Genomic DNA, 16,842 nt, shown 5'->3' on the forward strand with positions numbered 1-16,842 from the left:
CTAGGTGGACAAATATACAATATACAATATACCTTCCTTCCATCCTGCTATGTGAACAAATATACAATGTACAAAATAAAATGTATAATGTACAATATACACTAGTATACAATCTACAATATACCTCACTTACATCCAGTTAGGTGGACAAATATACAACATACAATATACCTTACTTCCATCCAGCTAGGTGGACAAATATACAATATACAATATACCTTCCTTCCATCCAGTTAGGTGGACAAATATACAAATATACAATATACCTTACTTACATCCAGCTAGGTGGACAAATATACAATATACAACATACAATAGTATACAATATACAATATACCTCACTTACATCCAGTTAGGTGGACAAATATACAACATACAATATACCTTCCGTCCATCCAGTTAGGTGGAGAAATATACAATATACAGTATACCTTACTTCCATCCAGCTAGGTGGAGAAATATACAACATACAATATACCTTACTTCCATCCAGCTAGGTGGAGAAATATACAATAAACAATATACAACATACAATATACCTTACTTCCATCCAGCTAGGTGGACAAATATACAATATACAATATACCTTCCTTCCATCCTGCTATGTGAACAAATATACAATGTACAAAATAAAATGTATAATGTACAATATACACTAGTATACAATCTACAATATACCTCACTTACATCCAGTTAGGTGGACAAATATACAACATACAATATACCTTCCTTCCATCCAGCTAGGTGGACAAATATACAATATACAATATACAAATATACAAATATACAATGTACAATATACAATATACAAATATACAAATATACAATTTACAATATACAAATATACAATATAAAATATACAATATACAATATACAAATATACAAATATACAATATACAATAATAATTAACCAGTTGAACTTCATCTTACTCATTCATAAAATTCCAGGTTGGACGTATTTAAAGTAGATCCATATTGTATAAACACCTACACACATTACACGCATATTTACATAGTTCAGAAACCTGGCTAAACCCTAGGGTTGGGGAACTTTTCCTAACTCTGCCATGGTATTGTTCTACAGTATAATAATAGAAACAAAGATTTAGAAGATAGGAAGAAAGTCAAATTCAATGTTTAATCAATGGTAAAAAATACAAATGAGTATAAGTACCTAAAAAGGAACTGTAGACGTGATTTCAAGGGGAATGTCCGAATCTAACGATACCTATCTATGAGATGTGATCAATGATTAGATAAACCACCTCTCTTGTCCTATATATGAGATGTGATCTATGATTAGATAAACCACCTCTCTTGTCCTATCTATGAGATGTGATCTATGATTAGATAAACCACCTCTCTTGTCCTATCTATGAGATGTGATCTATGATTAGATAAACCACCTCTCTAGTCCTATCTATGAGATGTGATCTATGATTATATAAACCACCTCTCTTGTCCTATCTATGAGATGTGATCTATGATTTTATAAACCACCTCTCTTGTCCTATGTATGAGATGTACTCTATGATTAGATAAACCACCTCTCTTGTCCTAGATGTGATCTATGATTAGAACCACCTCTCTTGTCCTATCTATGAGATGTAATCTATGATTAGATAAACCACCTCTCTTGTCCTATCTATGATATGTAATCTATGATTAGATAAACCACCTCTCTTGTCCTATCTATGAGATGTAATCTATGATTAGATAAACCACCTCTCTTGTCCTATCTATGATATGCAATCTATGATTAGATAAACCGACTCTCTTGTCCTATCTATGATATGTAATCTATGATTAGATAAACCACCTCTCTTGTCCTATTTATGATATGTAATCTATGATTAGGTAAACCACCTCTCTTGTCCTATCTATGATATGTAATCTATGATTAGATAAACTAGAAACCCTTTTATATATTCTCAATGCAACCCTCTCAATATGTTTTCTACAGGGTGAATCAGATTTATGATTATACGGGGTGTCCCAACAAAAATGGAAATGTAGCTGTAAAATAAAAACTTTTCTTAATTAAAATCGGAAATGCCGAAAGTATTGTCAAATTACGAACATTTTGTACATAATTCTGATAAGAACGTTAGGAATATCTAGAATAATAAAGGTAATAATGTTAAAATTTAAATAATCAGAATACAAAAGAATTGAGTGTTTGCCACAAACTCTGATTTTCTAATCCCTCTTTACAACCCAATGTCGTAGGCCTTAGATACTTTAAGCAATAACTTCTTTTGGATCAAATAATCTAAATTAAAAATATCAAAGAAATTTGAGTTTGTGGCTAGGACTCAATTCCTTATCAGAAAACAGGAAACGATTATTTTGTTCCTCTCAACAAACTAAAATATCTTTTCTGTGCAAAATGTTCGGCAATATCTAAAAATATGTTTTTACTATTTTTAATATTTTTCTACCTACTGCTACTGTTGTGTGTATTGTGTATGCTTGACATATTTTATGAGGTATGCATTCTAGAGAAAGAGTTACAGGGGGGGCAGTTATAAGATCAGAGGGGGCAGTTATAGGATCGGGAATGGGGGCAGTTATTGGATCAGGGGGGGGGGCACCAAATAAGAACAAAATTTGGAAATGTTGACATAATGAAAATAATGTAACCTGTGTCCGAATTTAATGAATTTAAGCTGCGTCTCAAATCCCCCAAAAACCGGTTTTAATTGAGCACCAGTTTAAAAATTGAATACAATTTTATGAGGTACCAACCATATTTGAGCTGCGACTTACATTTAAGCCGCGGATCAAATTCTTTAAAATTCGGCCTCTTATAGTTTAGATTTTACGCACAAGTTTAAGATAAGGAATTTATCCGGTTAGATTAGAAATATAAAACGTTTTGGTTCTTCTCAATATCACTTCAATAAGAGGAATTATGTTTGAAAACGTTTTCAATTTACATTAGTTTGACGTGATTATGTACATTATGCATTCATATATTTGGGATAGTTTAACCAACAAAAATAAGAAATTGACAGAATAATTTAATCTTAATACTGAAGAAAACTTGTGAAATATGCATTAATATTTTTGTTGATCTAATATGCGTGGGAAACTGAAACATCCTTTTTAATTGGAGAAAAGTTTGTCTACCAAATATCTAATCTACAGTCTACATAAACTATCCAAGATCTATTCTACAGTTTACCTAGGATCTATTCTACATTCTACATATTCTACCGGTCTAGGATCTATTGTATAAGTCTACCTAATCTATCTAAGATCTACATATTCTACAGTCTACATAATCTATCTAGGATCTAGTCTACCTAACCTATCTAGGATCTATTCTACAGTCTACCTAATCTATCTAGGATCTACATATTCCACAGTCTACATATTCTACCTAGGATCTATTGTACAGTCTACCTAATCTATCTAAGATCTTCATATTCTACAGTCTAACAAGTCTATCTAGGATATATTCTACAGTCTTCCTAATCTATCTAGGATCTAGTCAACCTAATCTATCTAGGATCTATTCTACAGTCTACCTAATCTACCTAGGATCTAGTCTACCTATTCTATCTAGGATCTAGTCTACCTAATCTACCTAGGATCTAGTCTACCTAATATACCTAGGATCTAGTCTACCTAATATACCTAGGATCTAGTCTACCTAATATACCTAGGATCTAGTCTACCTAATATACCTAGGATCTAGTCTACCTAATATACCTAGGATCTAGTCTACCTAATATACCTAGGATCTAGTCTACCTAATCTACCTAGGATCTAGTCTACCTAATCTATCTGTGGGTCTCTAAAAGAAGATGTATGACAGATTATAAATCATAACTTGAAGACTTCAAGCTGAGAACAACATAGGAGGAGGAGAGTTTAATATACAGGGTGTACAAATATACATAGGAGGAGGAGAGTTTAATATACAGGGTAAGCAAATATACAAAAACATTTATAAAGAAACAGATTTAATACACAAGGTGTGCAAATATACATAAATATGTACAGAGAGAGAGATTTAATATACAATGTTTGCAATTAAATATATATCAACATATAAAGAGACATGTTGTTATTCACTATACAGTAGTCCGCTTTTATATCAATACAAGAAAGACGACTTTTCTTTTCAAATTTTAATTTCTAACAAATTTTTTCTCTTTCAAATTGCAAGTTTATAAGAAAGCAAATAAAAGCTGTTGATTGACAGTTTGACTTGAAAGCTGGTAGAAATAAAAATTGAAATCAAAAGTCGTCTTCATGTTATTGATATATATATGTTTTTGAGAAATTTTATTTAGATGGTAACTGTTGTAAAAGAAAGTTTAGTAGGTAATAAACTGAAAAAATATTAAAAGATAATTAATGTTGCTTTAGCTGCCAGGGTGTAATGCAAGGAAAGTTAATTGCGGTCGTGTATACTCTGCGTACAAATTGGAACCAGTTCTCTTTGGGCGGAATTTGTAAACAAGAATAGATGCATCAGTGTTCGTTTAGTATCCGAGGAGGTTAAAAGAATTAAATTTTGATAATTTTGATAATTCACATAATAGTTTCCTATGACCAGAATATTTCATTGATTTTTTTTATGTGAAAGATGGATCCCATGTCAGGCTTTGACATCTGTCTTGTGTTTACATTACCGCCCAGAGACTGTAAATTGCAGTACAAAAGATGCGTACACTTCTGAAATAACTTTCCTTGCATTACATCCTTGTTTAGCTGTATCTTTTATGTATAATTTTTTAACGATGTTGTGTACACACACCTTTTCTCAATATTTAGAAACAAACTGTATTTGTAAACAACATTATGATTTTAAAAAGTTTGCGTACTGCTTTTTTCTTTTCAAGAGGTACCCACAAAATCTGAGGAGTTCTTTATATTTCAACTTTTTAAATTGTGAGACCTCACATCATCATCCCAGGAAAGGTTGAAAAATATCGAGTTTTCAAAATCCTGAGAAAAAAAGTTGATAAATCCGTGAATTTTATTTCGTTATTGTTATCGAGAAAATGCCGGAGCAACATATAAAATAAAAAGTTAAAATCGAATATGCGGGTAATCGCTTTGAAAGCCTAGTATGAGTTTATTTAATACACGAAACAAATTATGAAAATTACAAAAGTATCGATGTTCAGAGAATTTGCTGAAATCCTTTCTAGTTCTACAAAACGATTTGAGAATATTTCCATCCTGCCGCTAAAATTCTCCAATTCCTCCGTGACAGTACAAACTTTAACAAATGCGCCAGATGTATTCGCCTGCAGCCTGTGCAACAGTGCCTAGTCGTGTCAGTACATCACCTACCTGTGTGCCTATGCCTTGACGTGACAGTACAAAATAATTCATAAAAATATGGTTTAGTTAGTCATATCATTGATCCGGTACGGATCTGTTAATCAAAAATTGGGAAACACGGTACAAAATGTGATGTTAAAAAAATTAAAGATGATTATTTGTGAAAATATGATTTCAATGTTATTGAATGTAGAACACAGTGAATATGGCGAAGTTCTAGATGCGTTTAGAATCGAATAATATCAATTTTTCAAAATAATTTTTGAGAAAGCACAGAATCCATTTTATGCAGAAATCAGCAGTTTTCTGATTAATCTGTAGATCAGAGACATACATAAATAAACTCCATAGTATTAATGTATGTTTGGGATAAAGAGAATAAGGATCAAAAAACAATTTTCTCACCAAAAAAAATTATTTTATTTCTATAAGCGGTTTTCATTAAGAAAGATTAAAAACAGAATTTAATCAAATCAAATCTAGATTTATCAATTATTAATATCTGTTTTGGTGTCTGTTTGTTTGTTAGTGTGTATTTACAATCATAACTACTGAACCCCTTGACCGATTTGCTTCAAATTTTCTCAGGAACCACGGGAATGTTTAAAATTGAGTTAGTGGACATTTTCAAAGAAAGTTTAATTTCCAGACAAAGCTGGGTTTCCAAGCTAGTTTCCATATATGGATGTACGGAGAGTTTTGAAACGTTAGGCGTGTTGTAAAGGAACTGAGTTTTCGCCACAAACTCAAATTTTTAAATCCTTATATCTTTGCAACCCGATGTAGTAGACCGTTGATATTTCAAACTATGAATTATGTTAGATCAAATAGTCTAAAATTGAAATATTATAGGTTTAAACCATCAGGTTGTAAAGATATAGGGATAAGAAAATGTGAGTTTGTGGCAAAAACTCAATTCCTTTATACAGAGCTGGGAACTTTTATATTGTGGATATCAAGATCAATACAGATACTTCATCTTCATCTTCTGTTAATCTGCAATTTAATAATTATTCGATATCTGCAATGTAAATTTAAACCATGAAGGAATAACTGCAATAAAGCTTTATCAGTGATTTGGAGACCGAAGAAATACGAAGTTTTATCAGAGAGTGATTAAGCATTAGTTTCCACAGTGGATATCGGGATTATGCGATCGTAATTATGTGCATCAAACAGATCCTAGTTTTCAGCTGATAAATTGTATATATATTTTTTATAAAAGTAGCTGGTGCATGTAGCTGTAAAATGCTATAGAATACCGTGGGAATATTTAAACCCTGCTATACCTCCTACCCTGAGAAAACCCCAGCTCTGGCTCTAACCCTGAGAACCTAAACCTTAAACCACTACCGGAGCTAGATACAGGTCTTCCCAGACTCCAGAGGCGTAACTGGGGTATTTTAAGGGGGGGGGGGCGGAGAGCTTTTTATTGTGTAAAAAATTGGTGATTTTGTGAGGTTTTTTGAAGAATCAAATCTACGAATTTTTACACTTTTCGTGGAAAAAACTTTGCATTTGCACCATTTGTGACTGCTTTAAAATTTAATTTCTCCTCTCCCACAAAGAGTGATACTTCAACGCATACATATTTAAAAAGACAATTAGCCTCACAATTCAATTCAAACTTGTCAAAACCAACAAAAATTTAAATGAAATTAATAATCAAATGTGTATGTTTTTAGTAGAATAAAATGTTTCTGGTTCCCCCTGTATTTCATCAAGCTAATTTCAGCTTCTTATACACAAATGTAACCCTAGAAGTTAACGAGAATTTAGCTGAAAGATGAAAAGGGAAACTTTGTTTCAAATTTTAGTTTCATCCTGACTTCTCCTTAAAATTTGTAAATATTACCACAGTGTTCAGCTATGTAATAAAACAAGACATTCGTATACATATATATGTTGCCGGTAGCCGGCCGAACGGCTGGATCGATTGGGCTGAATTTTTTTGTGGCGGGGGGGTGTTATAGGTTAAAAAATTCGAATTTTTTTCCTCTGAATTTTTAATTATTTTTCTCCACGGGCAACGCCAGGCCCTTCAGCTATTACATTATAAGAGTATATATAAGAGGAAAGTAAACAAATTAAACTTGTGTATGTTTTGCTATTTATCCAATTTTGTTCAAATATATTTATCATCTTCCGTCAACAGATAAGAAAATTATAGCTTTTAAATTCAATTTTATAAATTCTTATCAGTTCCCTTTTCTTCCCTTGGTTATATTCATTCCTATTAAAATATAAAAGGCTCTCTCACTGAAAACTCCTGTTAATTTAAAGTGCCGGACTGCCGCATTAGCTGTACGGTACACATACAGACTATACAAACAGTAAAGTGCCGGACCGCCGCACAGCACAAGCTGTACGGTACACATACAGACTATACAAACAGTAAAGTGCCGGACCGCCGCACAGCACAAGCTGTACGGTACACATACAGACTATACAAACAGTAAAGTGCCGGACCGCCGCACAGCATAAGCTGTACGGTACACATACAGACTTTACAAACGGTAAAACTTGATAGTTTTACACCAAATTCATAATTTCCTTCTCGTCAGAGAAATATGCTCTTTCATAGATTTAATTTCATTTTTAAAGGGACTGTTAACGTTAAATGAATGTGAGTATGTTTAAATATAATTTCATTATTTTTTCTTCTCATTTTTATTCGCACTTTCAAAAATTATTTCTCCATGCCCTTGCCCCATTTGTCCCTTGGCATTTTCTAAATACTTTTTTATCCATAATTAATTCACCCCTAATTCCTTTTTTTCGCATCTTCAACCCTCCCCTTCCATCCCATCTACCTTATTGCCCTGAATTTAATTTCCTATTTCCATTAGTTTAAAGATTTAATGGAATTCATTCGTTCAAAGATTTAATAGAAAGGATTGACAAAGAATCTCTGGGTTTAGAGTTTCATTGATTACAATCAGACATAGTTTTAGTAGTAGAACATTCATTCCCCCTTCCTCTCCCCCCTACCCGCACCTCGCCAGTTTTCTTATCAAAATGTCATGAAACTTCCGACATTTTAAAGTTTTGATAACATCCTGTGCAACTCAACATTGCTCAAATGTAAATATTCATGGTAACCAACACAGATTGAGATTTTTAAAACTCAATAATGGAGTTACAGAAAATATGATTACATGATTTAACCCATATAATGGCATTTTTGAATTTCCAGGCCGCCAAAAAGACTCATTTTTTGTGGGTATCCCAGTAAAGTGTACTAACAAAGTTTGTCTAAGATAATGATCTAAGGAAAATTTCTTTCTTTCTTATCTAATTAAACTAAATAAAATATTTTCTAGTTCGTTCATATTACTGTTTTTTACCTTTTTTTTAATTATCCTTATTTAATTCTGTGTTCATGAATCAAAATCCCCCCCCCCCCATTCCATATCTTTTTCCTTTCCAACTCCCTATTCCAATCTCCCCCTCCCTTTCCCCTCCAATCTCCCCCTTTTCCCTCCAATCTCCCCCTCCCTTTCCCCTTCAATCTCCCCCTGCCCTCCTAAAGTTTGTGTATGTAACCTAAGCTTTAGTTAATCTAACTCCTGACTATAAGTTCTCTTGTTCTGACATGTTCACTGTAACCTAAACCTTACTTTAAACAAATATTCAGTTTACAGGTTACCTATAGCTACCTATCTACCTAGCTACCTTGCTACCTAGCTACCTAATTACCAAGCTAACTAATTAATTAGCTACCTAGCTACCTAGCTACCTATCTTCTTGGCTACCTAGCCATCTAGCTACCTAGCTATCTAGCTACCTAGCTACCTAGCTACCTAGCTACCTAACTACCTAGCTACCTAGCTACCTAGCTACATAGCTACCTAACTACCTAACTACCTAGCTACCTAGCTACATTTTCATTAAGTTTTTGCATTATTGTAAAATTGTATATAATTTCTAAACCTCTGTAATTTAAAAACGTGCAATAAAATCAAGGGTGTTTGGAAAACTAGCTTTTTATTTAGTTTTAAGTCGGTAAATTTGACAATCTTTTTATAATTGTCGATGACTGTAGAGTGTAGAGTGTATGCTGTAGATGCATATATTTCAATTCAATTATCCACGTGTTTTTATCATATTTTTATACACCCTGTATGAAAGTTATATGTTTTCACAGGTGGAATATATTAAAATATGATGAAGGATCAACAGATGTTCAGATAGGAAAGGAGGCTGCAGGGGGAAGGGGTAGGGAGAAATATGAGGGAATAGAGAGAAGTAATAATAGTGGAGAGGGAGGGATTTGAGGAAAGAAAAAGTGTTAGGGACAGGGCAGGAAAGAGAGGGTATTGATAGAAAAGTAGAGAGGAGGGCAGATAAGAGAGGGGTATGATCAGATGGAAAAGTAGAGAGAAGGACCGGAGGAAAGAGAAGGGGTTGGGTAGAAAAGTAAAGAGAAGGACCGGAGGAAAGAGAAGGGGTTGGGTAGAAAAGTAAAGAGAAGGACCGGAGGAAAGAGAAGGGGTTGGGTAGGAAAGTAAAGAGAAGGACCGGAGGAAAGAGAAGGGGTTGGGTAGGAAAGTAAAGAGAAGGACCGGAGGAAAGAGAAGGGGTTGGGTAGAAAAGTACTGGGGGAATGAAAATGATGTTATGACAGATTTATTGTCTACACTATGTTAAACATTCCAACTCAACGATATGAAAATCTGGCTTCAAAACATATTTTTAACTAATAGATTTTTAAAAGAGAAACATGAAAATTTTCTAAATTGAACGAACTGGAAAAGGACCATTCAATTAAATGCATATTCTGTTATAATAGATGTTCAATGTGAAGCCATGTTTAAACATGGTTTGAATATTAAATATCTCAGCTTTATAAAATTAGTCCCCCATTCAACCTAAAACTTTTCATAGTCAGCACACTGCATTCCGGCAAGAAAAAGAAACATGAAAGGCGCTTTCCGGCAACCTACAGTGCTTTCAAAAAAATTAAAAATACAAAGAAATACTCCGTCTGAATATAGACTGGGTTTGAATATGATTGCAGTGATTAAAAAGATTACTTGATAAAAAAGTATTTTGAATTTTATTCAAAGGATTTTCATAATGTGCTTAGTCCATAAAAAGATATTTGCTATGAATTTTCAATTTCAATGGAAAATCTCAAATCCTATGTCTTGTTAAAAAATATTAAACTTTTTTTTCAGAACCTTATTATGCTTGTGTGAAAAGTTATGCAATAAAATAAAAAGGTAAAATTTAAGAATTGATAATAATGAAAATTATAGTAATCATTACATTATAATGAGAATTATCAAAATAATATCAATAATAGTAATTTATCCTAAAAATATTTAAAACAAAGATAATGATAATAATATTAATAAAAAGAATCGATATTTGACTCACGTCTTATAAAAAAAGCTATAGCTGGTCAAACGGATGAAACAAATTGGCTGTTTTCACCTACACCTTTTACTCCCTTGCAGGCTCTTTCCATATCATCAAACATAAATCTTAAAAAAGGTTTCTTGGCTCTTAGTTCTTTAATTTATGAAAAGATTAAAAAAAAGGAAAAAAAGAAAAGAAAATTTTTTAAATTTTCTCTACCATCAAGTGTCTGGCAATCAATAACGAAGAAGAAACGTACAGATGTACGAAATATTGATGCAATTTTTGGATTTGCACAACACTTGAGCACATATTAACCCGACTTGATAAGGCCACCTCTGCTTTGGTCCCTGCAAACTCTTGAAATATGTGAACCTTTGGAACATACATAATGTATGATAATGATAATAATAGTAATGATGACAAAAGTTATAATAATTATGATAGTAATAATAAAAGTAATAATGTTAATATAAAAAAAANCAGGTATTAATAATAATAATGATAATAGTAATATTTTAGATAAACTACCAGTATGGGTTGCAGGGTTAGTAAAGAAGAGAAAAGACTGGGAATATTTTCTCAACAGAAACTTACTCTTCATAATAATAACAAGGCGAGTTTTTAAATTCTGTGATGATGATGGACCAAACCTCATGGAGTTAATAAAGTAGTTTCACATTTAAAAAAAATATATTTCTTGAGATTGTTTCTCTCATGAAGATTCAAAACTTTCATTTATGTTATGCTGTACAGTGTTAACCAGAAAACTCTGAAATAGGAAGACGACTTTTAGAATTTAAAAGTCCAATGATCATGATTCGAGACTTATTTCACTAAATTAGTGATTAACTATTTGCTTTGCAACAACATCGATATACTTAAACCTTGCTACAATGTCGTATTTCTCTTCCATTGTTTTCTGGCTCTCACACTGTTCGTAAGAATTTTTCTATTGCAAATCTTTTATTTTGAAATTATATCTACTTAAGTTTGCAATATTAGTTTCTCAAGAATATTTAAATATTGAGATTATATCTACTTAAGTTTGCAATATTAGTTTCTCAAGAATATTTAAATATTGAAATTATTCTACTTAAGTTTGCAATATTAGTTTCTCAAGAATATTTAAATATTGAAATTATATCTACTTAAGTTTGCAATATTAGTTTCTCAAGAATATTTAAATATCGAAATTATATCTACTTAAGTTTGCAATATTAGTTTCTCAAGAATATTTAAATATTGAAATCCCTTCCCTCTGTCTTCCCTGCCACCCCTCAGTGGGTATAAAATGCCTTAGTTTAAAAAAGAGAAGTATTTACTGTCAAGTTCTTAGGTAGTGAGATTCATGACAAAAGTAATTTTAAAAGATATGCTTTGAACGCAATTTTATCTTTTCTTCTTTACAAAAAAAAATTTATTTTTGATTTTTACACGTGGTATTGACGGTAGTGAGATTTGAAAATCCAAAATGAGAATAAAAAATTTAAACTTTTATTTTTAAACTGTGATATTGGCAATAGTGTGGTTTGAAAATCCAAAATGAGAATATAAAATATAGAATATGTTAATACCATGATCAAAATATTCAACTTAAAAATTGAAATTTGAATTCTAAGGCCCTCAAAACCTCTAGTTTTAATGTATTTACATCTTCTGATTTCGAAAAAAAAACATTTTATAATCTGAAAAGTCTCAAAAAATTGAAGAAAATCTATCTCTCAAAGCATTAAATACCATGTACTGTTTAAATTTGTACATTGTAAATTTTCGCTTAAAAAGAAGGGATTCTATACAAACACGCTACATCTTCCATATGTTACCCTTCCCTCTTTCTCCCCTCATTTCCCCTTTACTTCTTCTCTTTTCCACTTTCCTCTTTCCCTCCTCCCTCTCTATTAAAACTTAATATCTATATAGTCTGATACTCTCTCGATTAGCTGAAGTATATTGGTAGAGAGTAGAGTTCATTAGAGACTCTATAGAGTATACTGACTTTCATAAAATCGATACTTTTAGGATACAATACAGTAACTCTTTACTATAGTGTTGTAACTTTACTGTATTTCACGGAAACTCTTTATTCTATTTTAGTAACGAGTGAATTAACTCTTTGTTAAAGTGCAAGAACTCTTTACCATGTATCTGACCAAAAACAAGTTTAACTTTTTACTAAAGTGGAATTAACATTAAGTGAATTGTAAATATCTGAAAGAGAGCTAAAATAAGATATTTAAAATTGAGTTAAAGAATGCTTAAATGTATCTTAAAGTTAGTTAAAGTGAGGTATTTTAGTGATATTTGTATAAAAAAATGAAGTTATACGAAATGAAAAGAGTTGTTGAGATTAAATTCTAGTATAAAATGAATGAGGAGTTGAGAGAACACAGTACTGTAATTTGGAATATAAACAAACAGGTTCAAACTTAATCAAAAAGATTATCATAAATGTTTTTAAAATTCTAAAATCTTATCTTTGAAATTAAAAATAAATTTGATTACTTATTTGTAATTATACTGAAATAAAGGAACACATACAAAACATATTCCAACGAAGCATATCTCGCACAAAACATATCCCAAACGAAACATATCTCATACAAAACATATCCCGTACAAACCATATCCAAACGAAGAATATCTCGTACAACACATATCCCAACGAAACATATTTCATACAGAATATATCTCATTCAAAACATATCTCGTGGATCTCAACGAAACATATCTCGTACAAAACATATACCAATAAAACATAATTCCTACAAAACATATCGTCACAATTGACTAAACATACCAAACGACAGAAAGTATCTTGCAACAAGAACAACAAAACATATCTAACGCAAATCATATCAAACACAAAACATATCAAACAACAAATATTTTGCAAAAGGGGAACATGCAAATTCCCCCCCCCCCAAAAAAAAATATTACAAAATATAACGCGGGGGGGGGGGGGTTGTCACGCCTTCATTTTTGGAGCTTTCATCTGAGATTTTGTATGAAAATGAATCTTATGTCCATTTGATGTTGTTTAAAAGGAAATAGTTTTACCAGTGCACTGTGCAGTGTGCAGTAGCTTGAAAATGAACTTATTATTATTTTTACGGGTCTAACTGTCTGTATTGAAATATTGTTTGTTTAGGTTTTACTACAAGCAGAGAATGACCCCCAAGGGCCTGGTGGGCCCGCCCCCCTACCCTCCTCAGAAGGAACTAACCACGCTCCTATCCGTCCAACCAGGAGTAAACATTCTCCCCCTTCATCCAGACCTAGCTCACAATATAATCATCAGTTAAAGGTATCATCCTTATCACTGTAATAATAGTTAATTTTTATAAAGTTTGTCAACGTAATGTAAGTGACCCCTGTTTAGTAATAATTTATTTAATGGCATATAGCCAGTCCTTTTTAACTCAAATATTATCCATTTTTAGGGTAAAAGACATAAATTATTTAACTCTATATCTTTCTTCCACAAAACTTAAAGGGGACTAGTGTGATTTAATGGGATTCTTTAAGGGAGGATCCTTTTAAATAACGTAAACAATCCTTTTATTGTTATCAGGGACTGGGCAGTGTTGATGAGGCGTGGCAGAACCGAGAGAAGTGGGCGGAGTTCCGTCTTTACCTGGCAGCAATAGAGGAGGGGCGGGACAGTGAGGATAGACCTATTCTGGCAGATAGGTGCAGTGCAGACAAATAAAAATCATTTCGTTCAGAATTAGATATTTTCATGGTTTTTCTTAGAAATTGAAATTTAACAAAAATCTTAATATCTCTAGTATTTTTAAACCACATTTTTGAAATGGCTGGACTAGAAATATTCTGTGATTATTGTTTCATAAAAAATATTGCTAAAATTTGGTAACTTATTATAATTGCCGCAAACCTTTCCTAAGGTCAAAGACGACTTTCAAATCTTCAATCAATTATTATTATTCCGGGTTATTTAGATTAGCACTGATAATTTTAATAATGATAATAATAATAATAGTAATAATAATAATATTAATAATAATAAAATTGATAATAATGATATTAGGGGTAATAATAGTTTAGTAATAATGAAATAAATATGAGATAATGAACGCATTTAATTTAAATGTTTGTTCAGATACGCAATATTTGTTGAGCTGTACGCAGATCTTGACGCAGCTGAACGAAATGATGAACCCGTCAGTTCAAGGTTGAACTTGTTCAAACAAATTACGCAGCATGACGAACAGTTCTTTGGAAGGTAAGCATAAAGTGTTTTAAAGGGAGTGACCGGCTATGTAAGGTAGTTGAACTGAGTATGCAGTGTTGTGGAAAACTTCTTTCGGATTCATTTGAGACATATTAAACTTTTTAAAGATCTGTAAATCCTGAGTTTGAGCGCAAATTCGATGTTCAAAACTCCTACTTTGGGGGTGGATACGTTTTTAGAATTATTAAATATACTTTTTATAGATATTTTTTTTATGGTATTCAATGTTTATGAAAATGAAAGGGGGCAGTGGCTGATTCCTTATTGAACTTCTTTCCAAATAAATTTGTTAATAGAATATAAAGGAATCCATTAGTTGGTACAGGGCTGAAGGATAAGTCTTCAGAGACGATTTTAAAGAATGTAACAAGCCGTTTTCCTTTCATTCATGGCTACATCCAAGGTATTAATTCAGTTATTTTAGAGGTGTACGCATTTTTTGTACTGCAGTGTACTGTCTCTGGGCGGAAAAGTAAACGCAAGACGGATGTCACAGCCTGACATGGAAATGGAATCCATTTTTACAATCTATGAAATATTCTGGTGATAGGAAACTATTAGTTGAATTTTCAAAATTTTCAAAATTAAATGCTTTTCTCTTCCTCGGTTACTAGACGAACACTGACTGATGCATCTATTCTTGTTTACAAATTCCGCCCAGAGAGAACTGGTTTCAATATGTACGCAACGTATACGAGACCACAATTAACTTTCCTTGCTAATGCAACCTCATGGTTACCTTGGTTACACCTATTTTTAAACGTGATTTTTTCGTTGTTGCCAAATCATTTATCAAAAGTTGTAATGGCAGATGGTCAAATTCAACCTTCAGATCCTCATATTTCAAAAGTTTCAGTTCGTCATTATCGTCTAATCCTTTGCGGGTAACCCTGTGTATCTATATGTAAAAAGTAGTAATCTCTTTTTGTCTGTCCGATCATAACTCAGGAACCACCAGGTCGATTTTCTTCAAATCTTGGGGAACTCAGTAGAATCACAAAATTTTCTTAGCTTGGTTAAACAGTTCTAAATTAAGAAAGCTGAATTTTTCAGAGGCTTTGTTACAAACTCAGATTTTCTAGTCCTTTATCTTTGCAACCGGATGGTATAAAGCTTTAAAATTTGAAACTTAAATTCACAGATTGAAATATCTAAGGTCTAAGACATTGGGTTGCAAAAAATATAGGGATTTAAAAATCGAATTTTGTGGCAAAGACTCAATTCCTTTTAAGTTTCTAAATGAATTATTTTTCTTTTTTCTAGAGAGAGATGCTTAAAGTGCCTGGACAGCGGTAAACGTGGTGAAGTATTAAAGGGGATAAAGGGGGTCAATTCAGGAGGTGCACCCCCTTCCACACAGGTTTTCATCCATGTATATCCAAGGTGAGCTGAGCTAGAAGATTAGAAGATAATGCTAGAATATCAGACTGTCAACAAAAAAGAGAGCCCTGTTTTGATTTTGAATAATTATAACCACTATAAGAATGCAACCACAGTCCACAGTTGGAACACTTAGCCCTTAATAATTTTAAAATTCAGAAGGAACTTTTTGTTTAAGATTAAGACAAATAATGTATTCAAAAATAATTGATAGAATCTTAATTTTTTATATTTCAGGGTTGTAGACAGGCTAAGTGAACTTCTTGGCAATTATCAGAATTCATTGATCGAAAAAACAAACCAAGCAGAAAACAGATAGCTGAGCAGAACACACAGATAGCTGAACATAACATACAGATAGCTGAGCATAACATACAGATAGCTGAGCATAACACACAGATAGCTGAGCAGAACACACAGATAGCTGAGCAGAACATACAGAAAGCTGAGCAGAACATACAGATAGCTGAGCAGAACATACAGATAGCTGAGCAGAACATACAGATAGCTGAGCAGAACACACAGATAGCTGAGCATAA

The 16,842-nt window shown here is 32.4% G+C and overlaps 1 protein-coding gene across 2 annotated transcripts; it reads left to right on the forward strand.

Moving 5' to 3' along the window:
* The first annotated feature begins 10,481 nt into the window (after positions 1 to 10,481).
* LOC111706339 (uncharacterized) lies at positions 10,482 to 16,842 on the forward strand. 2 transcript variants are annotated; one of them, XM_023479188.1, is made up of 7 exons: positions 10,482 to 10,529; positions 11,191 to 11,284; positions 13,820 to 13,975; positions 14,243 to 14,361; positions 14,792 to 14,914; positions 16,187 to 16,306; positions 16,541 to 16,842. In XM_023479188.1, exons 2-7 carry the CDS (start codon positions 11,204 to 11,206, stop codon positions 16,620 to 16,622), a joined length of 681 nt encoding a protein of 226 aa, XP_023334956.1. In that variant the 5' UTR covers positions 10,482 to 10,529; positions 11,191 to 11,203; the 3' UTR covers positions 16,623 to 16,842. The 2 variants fall into 2 exon arrangements, with proteins under 2 accessions (XP_023334956.1, XP_023334957.1); XM_023479189.1 differs by lacking the exons at positions 10,482 to 10,529; positions 11,191 to 11,284 and adding an exon at positions 12,725 to 13,089.

The sequence above is a fragment of the Eurytemora carolleeae genome, unplaced genomic scaffold (genome assembly GCF_000591075.1).
Source record: "Eurytemora carolleeae unplaced genomic scaffold, Eaff_2.0 scaffold726, whole genome shotgun sequence".
In the NCBI taxonomy this organism is placed as follows: domain Eukaryota; kingdom Metazoa; phylum Arthropoda; class Copepoda; order Calanoida; family Temoridae; genus Eurytemora; species Eurytemora carolleeae.